The sequence below is a fragment of the Colius striatus genome, chromosome 1 (assembly GCF_028858725.1).
Source record: "Colius striatus isolate bColStr4 chromosome 1, bColStr4.1.hap1, whole genome shotgun sequence".
Classification (NCBI taxonomy): Eukaryota; Metazoa; Chordata; class Aves; order Coliiformes; family Coliidae; genus Colius; species Colius striatus.
This window is the reverse complement of record NC_084759.1, coordinates 174,965,627-174,979,034: the sequence shown is the minus strand read 5'-3', so window position 1 is coordinate 174,979,034 and position 13,408 is coordinate 174,965,627. Positions and strand designations below refer to the sequence as shown.

At 34.3% G+C, this 13,408-nt stretch overlaps 1 protein-coding gene across 2 annotated transcripts in view; it reads left to right on the top strand.

The window, feature by feature from the left end:
• ARID2 (AT-rich interaction domain 2) overlaps positions 1 to 13,408 on the top strand; it is a 101,226-nt gene that overhangs the window by 50,406 nt on the left and 37,412 nt on the right. For both annotated transcript variants that reach the window (XM_062017054.1, XM_062017057.1), the window contains 3 exons: positions 8,320 to 8,453; positions 9,273 to 9,491; positions 12,193 to 12,260. In XM_062017054.1, coding sequence (XP_061873038.1) covers positions 8,320 to 8,453; positions 9,273 to 9,491; positions 12,193 to 12,260 — 421 coding nt within the window. The remainder of the gene's footprint in view (positions 1 to 8,319; positions 8,454 to 9,272; positions 9,492 to 12,192; positions 12,261 to 13,408) is intronic.

The following is a 13,408-nucleotide window of genomic DNA, read 5'->3' as shown; positions in this document are numbered from 1 at the left end:
TTAATTTCTTTCCTTTTGGTGTTTCCATAGATATTAAGAATGTTTTTTCAGTGACTTTAGAATGGTGATTTTTTTCTTTTGACTTAGAAGCATTGCATCTTTTTCTTCTTGTAATGTGAAAAAAAAAGTGAAACTTCCAAGATTGCTGATGCTTATGAATTTTATACTTCTTTTTCTAACAATAAATAATACATCTTGCCTTAACAAAGATTCATGGCTTTGTGAAGGCGTGTATTTGTTCTGTTTACAAAGGTTTGTTGGTAGGCCAAGAATTTTTAACCCAATTTTAAGCGACCCACAAATTAGACCATCTATCATGTTGTCTCACATGACCTGTGTTACAGAACGTGGTTAACACAATTAAATTCTTGTGTGTGCAATTGTGGTTTGTATCTGTATAAAGTCCTTGAATTGAGTTTAATCTGCACAGAGCCTTCTGAGTTTGTTCCTAAGTCTCGTAATTCAAGAGAATGTGTGACAGAACGTTGTCAGGGTAGAGACTGGAGTGGTGGAGTCCCTGGTATGGTGCGTATGATGGCGCTGTGTGGGAACTGACTCTGAACAGACCAGCCCAGGCTGGAGGACAGCCTTCTGTGGCCACATAGTGGAGCACTCGCCAGATGTGGAGTTTGCTTTCCAGATCTGGAAAGATGGAATACACACAAACATTCTCTTGAAAGATTCAGCTGCAAGCATCAGTTCTGACCATAGTTGGATATTACTGTTGAATTGGAATTCACAGTGCCCTCGAGGCCAAGGAAAAAAGCCCTGAAAAGATTGCTGATGACACTAGCAAAATGCTCGGGTACCAAAGACTGAGGCACTTTGTTGGTGTATGCTAGAAGTTGAGCAGAGCCTTGAAGTGGCTTATTGAATTTCATTTTTCAGGAACCTGGTTAGGATCACTCTTGGTACAGAGGTTTTGTAAACAAACATCTATGAGATGAGTGAATGAGTTAGACATTACTCAAAGCTGCTGCTACTGCTGCAGTTGAACTGTTAAGTTGTAGCAGTTGTGTAATTACAGTGTGGCTGGCACTGGTCTCTGCTGCTTGTACCAGCAGCAGGAGTGTAAGAGCTTTGGCCCTGCTGAGAAACAGCTTTCTCTGTGACTAAAATACTCCCTGTTATTAAGCTTTGCAAATTAATCAGATTTTCAAGTAACTGTAGCAGGCATAGATTTGTGGTATAGGACTATAATGGATTGTCTGGTAAAGATGTTATGTTTTTAAAAGGGTTGCTGGTTTTGATTGGCACAAGAGGTTGATGAGCTGTCCGTTATGAAGAAGTCAGATGGGTAAAAAATGCATGAGTGCAAGTACCAGTGCACTACACGTATTAGGGAAGAACATTATTTGAAGCTTGAGAGGTATTTGTTTGTTTAAGCTCAAACCCTTACAATAATAATTAGCTGTATTTTTTTTTTCCCCTGCTTCCTCCAGTGTTTTTAGTTACTTTTGTCATTTCACCCAAGCATGAACACCTCTTCTGAAAATTTTTCTAGCTGGCATAGCATTGCCACAAGCAGTTCCTTAGTCCTTTAGAACAGGGCAAGAGTTATGTCGAATGAGAGACAAAGAGACCTTATGTAGCAATTCTCACTTAAGGTGACACGAACCTGGAGTATGGCGTAGTGTGAAATCCTTATTACAGTAAGGATTTTGTCTTGTAATTATCCAGGATGTTGTTGTTAATAGGATTGCAGATAGAGGGGATGCAAAAGAATGAGCAGTAAGACAGCATTTGTATTGCTTCGTTACAGAAGGTGTTCAGGCTAACAGAATCTGGGCAAGTTCATGCAGCCAAAACCCCAGTTACAAGAAAGATTAGGTGGAGAGCTTTAGTAGGTATGGTACCTGCTTGTTCTTGAAATGAATACAAAGATAGTTGAACTGTGATGGTCAGTGCTGTCTTCACTGTTTTGCTAGGTGCTGGCTTAATATAAATTTGACAAATCTACTGTGTGCTGGTATAGGGAGTGAAAATACCTGAATAAGCCAGGTGTGTCATACTGTTACATAAAATGACAAATACTAAGGAAGTATGGTGTGGAGTTTTTAGTGGAATGCTGCAGTGGTCTAAAAATCTCAATGCTTTTTTTTAATTAAAATGTTCCACTTTTGCAAGAACCAGAATAAAAAAGTACTAGAAATTTTCCCCAAACCCTAGCTGGGTACCTTATGGTATGCTATAAACCCGTCCAGGATTCCACATGTCACTAGTTGTGACTTGTGTAGATTTCAGTTTATTAATACTTTTCCCGAAATATGTGAAAAAAAGCCTGAAAGTAACTTGGCTGAACAAAAAACTGCGTTGTTACTTAAGTATTTTTAATGGACAGAAATGTTACTTGTCTCCATAGAACTTATTTTCTCAGACACTTGAACAGAACAAAATGACTTAGTCAAGTTCTGTCAGTTGAACAAAATGTGTAATATATGAACTTGATTTTCAAAGGGATATGATCTTTTGATTTACAACTCTGGGGAGCCTTAAAGGAAACAAGTTTTCAGAGAGCATTGAAATCACTTTCCCTTCAAAAAGTAGCCAGCCTTCAAGTGCTCTGGTTGCCCGTGTTTTTTCCTATCTTTCAATGCTTTGCATATCCTGTAGTTCTGGCTATTCACCAAATGCATGGTGGTTGTTTGTTTGGCAGAGGAGGAGGGTTTTTTTGGTGTTTTGTTTCGGTTTTGGTTGGTTGACTTTTCTGAAGTCTGTCAGAACAGAGGTGTGATCCCAGCTGAAAAGCTGTAGCAGCTGTAAATTGACTCTGGGTCTCATTGATTTAAGTTCCTTGAGTATTTTACACTGGGCTAACACCAGTTCAAGATGCCATGCTAACATTGTGAAGCGCATTTCAGTGCACATACAGAAGGCAGTTTTTCTCATTATTCTCATCAAGGCTTCAACATAGTACTTTGAGTTTTTTAAAAGATGTTTTTGAAAGCTTTATATCCCATATATGTTGCTTGCTTCACTAGTAGTTCATTCTGGTCCTTCATTTAATTAGCTGCTTTAGGTTTTGGGATTCTTTTTACGTAATAGCTGCATTTTTCTCTTTTGAGGCCATTCAGCTGGCATTGGAATTAAAAGAGAAGATTGGAAGATTAAGACCTGTATTGTTGATGTATACTGTCTGTGACTTTGATAAATTAAGGAAGAATTCTGAATTCCTAAAAACCTTTTCCTGTGATGAAAGTATACATTTTTGGTCTATAGATCTAGGTTGGTTTGAAACATATTTGTCTTTTGTAACTATCTGATTATAATTTATGAGAAAAAGTACAACTTTTTCCATTGTAGAAAAGCTCCATTTATTATATTTAAATTTCTTACATCTTCAGAGCAAGATCTGTCTTTATGATAACTATTCTGCTGTTTGCATAGTAGCTGTATACCAGACTGGTAAGATTAGAATTTAAGACTAGTAAAGCTCATTTACAAGCTAATTTACAAAGCTCCTTCTCTACAGTAAAATTCTAGGTCATGCATTCTCTCTGCAGGAAATAGGAGGACGGCTTGGAGGATTGAGGCCTGTACAGCTGTCTGTAAACAGTCAGTACTTATGTAGCATAAAGGAATCATGCTAAAGCAGTCTGTTACAGTCTGGTTATGATAGCTGAAATTCAGTACTACAGTGCTGTTGAACTCAGTTGATTCAGAAACAGTGAATCATCCTTCCTCTAAACTAGCAGTATATTGAAAGGAATCAATGCAAGTGTTAGAGATGGGGGAGGCATTCCTCTTTGTCATGTCGGATTTTTTTGTTTGCTTTGTTTTAGCTTGCCATATTTTGTGGTGGTTGGAGGCTTTATTTTGTTTTGTTAATATTTTTTTTTACCTCACCGAATTTGATTACTTGTCAGTGACAAGAGGAAAGGAGGAGTATTCTTTGAAGAGGTAGAACTTCAGTAAATTGAGTAACAACAAAAAGAACTGAGAAATTAAGAAAGTAAAGTCACTATTTGTTTTGACACAGGGAAAAACTATATAATCACTTAAGGTTGATTTGAATCCTGATTTCATAAAATATTTAGGAAGATATTGGTGAGAACTTTGTGTGAATTGTCAACAGTGAAAATAATTATGATTTTTTTTAGTTTGTGAAGTTTTTCTAATTTTTTTTTTTCTGCCCTCAAAAAATTTCTTAATCAAACCAAGTAGGAAACAATGTAATTGTTTGGTTTCCAAGAGGGTAGATTTTGACATTTCAGAGTTTTTGTGTTTGGCAGAACTGTTTTAACACATTTTAGTAAAATAGATATTAACAGAGGAGCACATCTAGGATATTCACACTGTTCAGCTGGGACATATCTTTAATAAAAAGTACAAGATTCTGTATTTTGAAGTATGGAACAACGTGGATTTATTTTATGATATATAAGACACTTAAAAAAAAAAAGCCTAAATAGCTCTTCATTCTTGGTGGAATGGGCAAGTCCAGAAAAAGGTAGTAGTATATTTGAAAACTATATTTCAGATACTACATGTGTTTCTGTAATGTGATTTTTCTTCACCTTATTAAATATTCTTGTGAGCTCTTACATTCAGTAAAGAAAGTGGTTTATGGTAAGCTTAAGCTGTGACTCAGACCAACAAATTAAGAAATGAGATCTAGCCACAGCACTTATGAACTCCCATTAGACAAGCTAAGACAATGTAGCTTCTGCCAGTGTAGAAATCGTACATGCATGTCATCTTGTTGTCATCCTCATCTGTGTAGACCTGCTCCTTCCCTTGCATCAGCTCTAGTATTCATCTGACCCCTATTCAGTGGAAAGCCAACCTAGAATCCTCTTCATTTTAACTGAGCAATCTGAATAGTGGGAGACTGGATGGTCAGAAGGGAAAATTAAGCTGACTCTGATCTACTCTTTTAGGTCTTAGTCTACATAAATGTGTTTATGACACTGTTTAAATTGATTGGACTTATAGATTTGATTAATCTGATTTTCTGAAGACCATATCTTTTCGTAGACATGTTCAATTTCAACAGCTTCTGATGGTCTCGTTGGAGTACAAGGCAGAGGATACGCTTGCGCATGTGTAGGAAAGATCAATTCTAGGTTTTTAAGTTTCCTTTTCCCTTGTCATCTTTTCAGCATTGGTCACCTCAGTTACACTACAAACTCATTCAAACCATGACGAGGATGATGGTGGATTCAGTTATTTACTTAACTGTTTGAAAGACAGCAAACAAATGCTAGTAGCAGGTAGAAGACTGGACTTGCAGTGAGCAGTGTTTTACTGAAAATATTTTAAATTGAAAATAGTATGACCCTGCATACTGTTAGCCTTGCACGTAGTCCTGGATCTTGTACAGCTCTCAGGATTTTAGAAGCTGCTATTATTTTAAAATACCAATCACTAATCCGTACAGGTGGGAATTTAACTTGTCAGAGTACATAAGCCACTAGTGTTATTTTGAGTTCATAGACACATATTTTTCTGGGTTCAGAATGGTCAGAATAGGGAAGAGATGCTGGTCAGTCAGTGCGTACGTAGTTCAAAACAGTAAGCCTGAAATAAATGTCACCATTACTGGAAAAAAATTACTTTCTAGGTGATTTAAACCCATGGATTTCTAGCTTTCACATTAAGAGATGAGTGTCTTTACCAGTAAACTTTGTTTTGTGGTTGTGTTAGGTTATCTACACAGTTATTTTAAGAAACCAGTACTGATACCATTTAGAATGCATGGAGTCATGGGATACATGACATTACATGATGCATTATTTACCAGGCTTTCAATTTTTTGACTGCACAATTGAATGCTTGACTGTGCTACTGTATAGCTTCATGCTTTAAAATATTTTATCAGTTATGTTCCACAATGTGTGTATTTCTTTACTGCTTTTAAATTACTTCATCCTCTAGTATTTTTAATATTAATCCTCTGTGCAGAGCTTAAGCATGTTTCTGAATTGAGCTCTAAACTTATTTCCACTGTGTGTGTATGTGTATATACAAATATATATCTATACATACACACTGAACTACTTGTGGTTTGGTTTTGGGGGTTTGTATAAGTTATCCTAAAATCCTAGAATGGTTTGGGTTGGAAAGGATCTTAAGGGTCATCAAATTCCAACCCCCTCCTTCCACTATATCAGGTTGCTCAAAGTCCCATTTGACCTGGCCTTGAATACTTACAGGGCTAGGATGTCTGCAGCCTCTTTGGGCAACGTGATCTAATGCATCACTATCCTCACAGGGAAGAACTTCTTCCTAATTTCAAATCTAAATGTACCCTCAAATGTTTTAAGAAGTTCACAAGTAAATGATAATATGGAAAATGGAAATTGTCACATCTAATCTTTGGATGTGTGATAACTATATTCAGTGATGTCATGTTAATTTGTGGAATGCTTAACAATTCATCAATATTGGAAGGAAATTAGTTTTTAAAAAAACACTTGAATAGCTGAAAGAAGGTAATAAAGCAGAATAAAGCTATGATATTACTTCTCTGATAAAATGCAACAAGGAGAATAACAAAAGTTATGTAAAAATCGAGGTCAGGCTCTCTAAATGACCATTTTAATACAACAAAAATAAATTCATTAAGTACACAATTTCATTTTATTTTTTGCCTCTTACATTAGTGTTTTTGTTCATGTGCTGAGAACCAACTTTTGCCATAGAGAAGCTATGAATTGTATTTGGTTTTAATCTTTGGATATAAGATGCAGGATAAAGGAAAGAAATGGGGTAAAAGGGTAAGGGAAATGTAATGGAACCAGAAGAAACAGGATTTAGGTTAACAGACCTATAGATAGAAGAGTGTTGAACTATGAGTTCTATAAAGTTATAAACAATTTTATAGAGTAAATTTTTTTAGATTTTAAATCGGAACCTAATTAGCATAAATGAGGATTTTTAATGTAAAGATAACAACCAACCATATTCAAATGTAACTTTTAGACTGTTAAAGACCCTAAAAGCAAATTACGGTACAGGGAAAGTTTTTGCTGACTCCTTAACTCACTCAAGAGTCGAAGTAGTAGGGAGGGTGCCATGGCAGTGATTCACATAATAACATATAAAATACTTTGAATAGCCTAAAAGCTAGTCAGACATGAATCATAGAGTAATATATGACATAGAACACCATGATGTGCCTTACTAACTCTGAACTTTTTCCTTTCTTATGGAATGTACCGTTTTCTTAATTAAAAATGTATTTGCTCATGTTCTAAATGTATTGTTATATCACTGGTATTTCAGTTTGTGAAGTAATCACTAATTTAATGCATGTGAATATTCCCCAGAGATCCATGACAATACTGTTATCCTAAAGTCTTTCTGATTCACCGTGAGTTAATGACTTCAGTATCTACTGACAAAATTTATACCAAAAGCTTGTTTATTACTCATATATTTAATATTTTTACCATATATAAACAGGAAGGTCAGTGTTTTAAACTCTTTCCTGATTATGCAATATTTTTACTACAATTTTTAATTTACTTGATATTGTCAGTTTTCAGAACAATGACAATTTTCAAATTTAGGCAGCTTTATGATCTCAACATAATTTCATAAAGGGCTTTGCTATGTGTCTGTGAGGTTAAGGTTGCAGTGGGCCTTTTAAGTTGCCTTCATATATTGGAGTGCAGAAAGTTATGAAAGTTACATAAAGCTAAATGAACTGATATTTGAAATAAATAATTTATCAAGCTTATTGATTACTTTTGGTATATATAACTTCTGTGTTTGTAACCTATTCCTTGTTCAGTATATTCAGTGTTTTTGTTTGTTTCTTAAGGGGTTTGAAGGAATTTCCAATAGCCATTAGCTGTAGGCATGGCTCAGAACTTCTGGTCCCAAATTTGAGCTCCTAGTCTCTTGCATTCTATTAATTTACCCTTGTGTAATTTCTAAAACTTAGTATACTGATTTTATTTAAGTTGGGCAAAAAGAAATAAGTATTTTTCTGGACTTGATCTTAGTAAGTGTATTGGTAACCTGCACAGAGTAATTTTTATGATACTTTCACCTGCAGAGTTATTTTGGGTAGCAAAAGCAAAATATTTGGGAGAAATGGACTGAGTCACAAGAGGGCTCACCAGGTTGCAATTTAGCTAGGGACTGTTTTTGAGCAATGTGAAGTAATGTCTAAATCTACAGTTCCTCATATCTGAATTTTCTGTATCACCTGTTGTTTATCTGACTCACTTTTTATGTTTTATACCACTTCGACCATTGTTTTCAGTAAATCTCCCTATGTGTATACTTTGGTTTTTTTCTGACAGTTCTTGGGGGATGAAAGATTTAGTTGTTCTATGAATATTCAAAACCTCTCTTTTTTTTTTCCAGTTATCTAGAAAAGTATGAAAAAGTCCATCATTTTGGGGAGGAGGATGATGAGGTACAACCAGGCAATCCAAAGCCACAACTTCCTATTGGTGCAATTCCAACTTCCTATAACTACCAGCAACACAGTGTGTCAGGTAAATTTTTGATGAAAAAAAGTGCTATTTTTTGCATACATAGATACTTAGGTAATTCAACAGGCTACCTTCGTAGTATATAGTTAAATTTACAGTATTAGTAAAACCATGAAATCTGTAGTTGCTGAGATTACTAATATACTCAAAAACCTTCTTAGTATGAGCCAAACCAAAAGAAATATGAAAATTGGTAAGCTATTTCTCTTCAAGTGTTTCTTTTTCTAATTAGTACAGCTAAATAGTTATTTGGGAAAATGGACCTTGAAAATTCACAGATTGTGTTTCTGTCACATCAGTCATTTCTTTACAGAGCCAAATATTTGAACTGGGCATATGATTAATTAAAGTTTGAAATCTGAGCAATAAAACACGTGTGTAAGGTGCCAGAATCAACACCATTGTAATTTAGAGGCCAAAGTATCAGTGTTCAACCAATAAACAAATTGGAAGCTGGTAGACTGTGGAATAGATGTTTATGGAAAATGAATTTTGTGTAGAAAATTACTCTGAATTGTATTATAGTTCTATTCCACTTTAGTTAAAGTTTACATTATTAAAGCTTTTCTTCGGGAGAACATACCTCAGTATTGCATTCTGGATATGATTAAATCTAAGTAGAAGCTGAATAGAATGTGTTCAGCGTTTAGCCCAAAGACTAGTGAAAAAAAAAAATAGCGTAAAAACTTACTAAAACCTACAGGACCTTGTTAACAAACTTTAAAAAATATGTACTCATAATCATACTGCTTAATGTATCATTTGAATATTAATCAGTTTAGCTGTGAAAACACTGTTGGTTTTTTGTTTTTTCTTATTTAGATTACCTTCGTCAAAGCTATGGGCTGTCTATGGACTTAAACTCACCAAATGACTATAATAAATTGGTGCTTTCACTGTTATCTGGACTCCCAAATGAAGTGGACTTTGCAATTAATGTATGTACTCTTCTTTCCAATGAAAGCAAGCACGTTATGCAGCTTGAAAAGGACCCTAAAATCATCACTTTACTGCTTGCAAATGCTGGAGTGTTTGATGACAGTAAGTATATAACAACTTCCTCTGCAACAGAAAGTCAATACCTGCTGTAGTGTCTTTCACAACCCTTGATAATTAAGATGTTGGTAATTTATTACACTGTTAAATATTTGCAGCTAGTTTTACTTTGTCCACAGTTACAGTTTTTTTCAGACATTACAAATACTTTTCAAGTGATATAATTTGAAACAGTGTTTAGTGATATGTAATAATTAGTTTTTCAGTGACAGAGTTTAATTGTTCCAGATGCTCAAATTTACAGCATTGCATTTCCATCTGTTTGTAGTGTATTACCGATTTCTTCTGAATTCATGGGGCCATGCTGACTTTTCATAATTCTTTCCTAGTAGCACTCAAAAATTTAAAAACTAAAAAGAACACTCTGAAAACAATGACCCACTAAGTTGTTGGTTTGTTCTTTTTAAATCATGATTTATACATTCAACTGTAGTGAAATGCAGAGTACAGAACTCCAGGGATAAAAGTCTTAATCTCAGGTTTTTAATTACTTAATGTGTTACTATTTAAATTTTAAGAGAATCTATTCCATCAAAGTACTTCACATGTGAAGTAAGTTCTTCTGTGTGTCTTGTTCAGAGTGACCTCCTTGCCAAGTTGTTTCTTATTAATTGCTTGTCTGTCTTTCTGTCAAGGAAAAAAAACCTCATAGTAAAATCATAACAGCATAGCTCCTGTCTCCTGGTTTTGGGGAGGAAAAATTTACTGCTTTTATGAACTGATTTTTTTTCCATACTGAATTCCAGAAATTATCACCATAAGAAATTGCTCAAATGAGCTTTGTCAGCTAAATATATTTTTAAGTCTGCTAGTACAGATGATGATATCTGTTTAAGTACAAATGTGCTTTGCATGTGTAAGAATAAACATAATATGGTATGTCAGAGATTCTGGTTTAAAACTGTGGAGAAGAATCAGTGTTAGACGTTGTATACTTCTGTAGGTTTGATTTGCTTTGTTTTTTTGTCGTGAATGTTTTTACATGATTTGCAGCATTCCACCCCAATGTTTCATTAATGCTCTCAGCTGCTTATGTTTTTGATTTGTCCTCATGCTCTTCAGATATTATTAGATCTTGGTCATTTAGTGTCTTCCTCAAGTCCAGTCACAAGAACTTAAAAAGAAAAATATTTGAAAGGAAGAAAGTGGGACTTAGTCCTGCATGTTAGTGATTTCAGGATGCTTGCTCTCTAGATTTTTGAGTTTGCCAGCACTCCACACTTCTTTTGATGAAACTTCCATGGACTTGGGAATTTATAAATAATTAAATCAAGCTTTGTATTGCTATTTCATGATTTTTTTTTTTGATGTTGCAAAGGTAGACAGTGTTGAGAGTTCTCAAGTTCTCAGCTTTGAGCACAGGCTTGTTCTGCAGCTGATCTCTATTAGTAGTTCTTACATTGAAAAATATTTGAGGTAAAGCCAAGAGGAATGACAAGCATGTAATGGGCTTGCTCTTTTTTCATTCACTGGGGGAAACTTGATTTTTATCTTACCTGATTAAGTCTTCTGGCTAAATCCAGCCAATGTCATAGCCTAATACGACAAATTGGGGAAAGAAAGAGAAGGTTGTTTACTTCTTTTTTTTAAGCATGAAGCTTTGATTTTAAATACTTACATGCTTTCATATTATAAATAATGAAGGCAAATCTGTCAAGTTTCATGATTAAATGAAAGCTGTAATTAGCAAATTCAGATGTTATGAAAATACTGACACGATAATTTGAGACGTAAATAAATGATAGTTGGTTAACAATGCAGATTTTAGATTTGGGTTGCTTATAATTAAGGTCTTATTGTTAGTATTTATAACGCATGATTTCTAGGTAACAAGAAAAATGTCTTCAGCTTTTTTTTTCCCCATAAGATCTGAGATGGCAATTATGTTGCCTATATTAGGACAACCCCAGGGGTTTGGGGGTATATAGTATCTTCAGTTTGGAGTGCTGCATGAACCTTGTTTTGGATTATATGAGTTGAAAGCTGATGTGGTCTTGCAATTGCGATTCCTAGCCTTTGGCTCAAAACAAGAAAACATTTTGAACCAAAATGTTGAAGTGTAACTTAGAACATATAATTAGTTTATTACAGAACTATTGCAAGACAGTTTATTTTTGGATTGACTTAAGTCTTAGAGTCAGATTGGCTGAGACTTTGCTGCTTTCTAGGAGTAAAGATTAGAAAATTTATGGTAGTTGCTTCTCCAAACACCCAAGAACATCCATTGTGCTTGCTTGTTAAATATTAACTTTCGAAATTGAGTGCTTTCAAAATCTCAATGCTACTCTTCTGTTTTTTAGAAACCATAAGTGGTACTGACCTAGTGTTTACAGCTTACACTGTGCACATGGAAAACATTTTGTTGATGTGAGGTTGACAACTGAGCAGTCATCTTGACTCCTGAACAAGTGATATGGAAAAGTTTCCCATATGCTTTTTTACAGGATTCAGAAAATAGTCAATTCCTCATGGAGTACTTATTTTCAAACTGTAAAACTGCTGTAGTAGTTAATTAAGTTAATATAGAAATTTTAATTGGTTTGTGCCATTTAGAACAGAATTGGTTTTTTACTGAAAAGGAAGCACTGGAAGACTGTAGTCTTGTTGAATCTTTTAGTTTATGAATTAGTACAAAGTAAAAAATGTTCCTTTTTATTTGACTAAATTCTACTTTTTATGCTTAAAGCTTTAGGATCATTTTCTGCTGTGTTTGGTGAAGAATGGAAGGAGAAAACTGATAGAGATTTTGTTAAGGTAATTTAAAAATGATTAAAATAATTTTGAGCTGCATGTGGTGGGTATCCTTTAAAAAGATAGAAAATTACAAAATATACTAGCATATATCTTTTAAATTACTCTCAAGTTTATTTCTTTGATTTAAATATAATAGGATACTAAATCACAGTTATTATGCATTTGTATAGGCAGGAAGAAATGTCTTAAGAAAAAATAGGCAAATGTATAAATAGGGTTCCACATTTCTTCTAAGAAGAACACTGATATAAGTGAGGAATAGGAAAACTGGCCACTATATTTACGAAGAGGGGAAAAAATTAGAAACCTGGCCAAATGCTGTATTTCTTTTAAAGCTTCCATGGTAAGTAATGAATCATTCTGGATTAGCAAAATTAAGACCATAAAATAAGATGCATAAGGCAAACTTATCTGAGTTAGCAGTGTTGTAAGACTGTTTCAATTAAACTTCTTGCACAAAGCTTTTTTATCTTTCCACTAGAGGGCGTGATCTACTGTACAAGTAGTGAAATGAGATAAAAACTAAAGTTTCTTTGTATAAATGCATCCTCTTTACATTATAACTGAAAGAGGTTTGATATTCCAGCATATCTGCTATTACATACTATTTGAAAAAAAATCATTTCAGATGATGATTTATGTGGCTAAAATAGAAGAAAGCTAGATTCTAGTTAAAATACATTTTGGTAACATGCTTTTTATTAAGGGAGAAGCTGCTGAGTTCCTTTTGATCAGATAGCTGGTTCTCTGCTCAGTCGTCTCATATACTGTATTGTTTTACCAGTATTATAGAGAAATATTTGTTAGGAGCCTTTCCCATTTGTTTTATTGTTATGTAACTTCAACTCAATATTGCTGAAATATCAGTGAATAGATTCCCTAACACATGTTTCCTAGGTTAAGTTATGAATAAAGGTAAACTCTCATGTGTGTTAGTATGTGAACTTGAAAATGGTTCAAATGTGCTGAAGATAAGTGTAAAAAATTATGCTTGGCAGTCTTTATTTCCTTTTTTTTTCATTGAAAAACACGTCCAGAAGTACTGTAGGTTGTGTTTTGGTTTGTTTTTACTGGGTTTTTTTTAAAGCACTTAGCACTTCTGTGTTGACTTCACCCTAAACTGTCGCAGACTGTTGCTGATCTAGAGC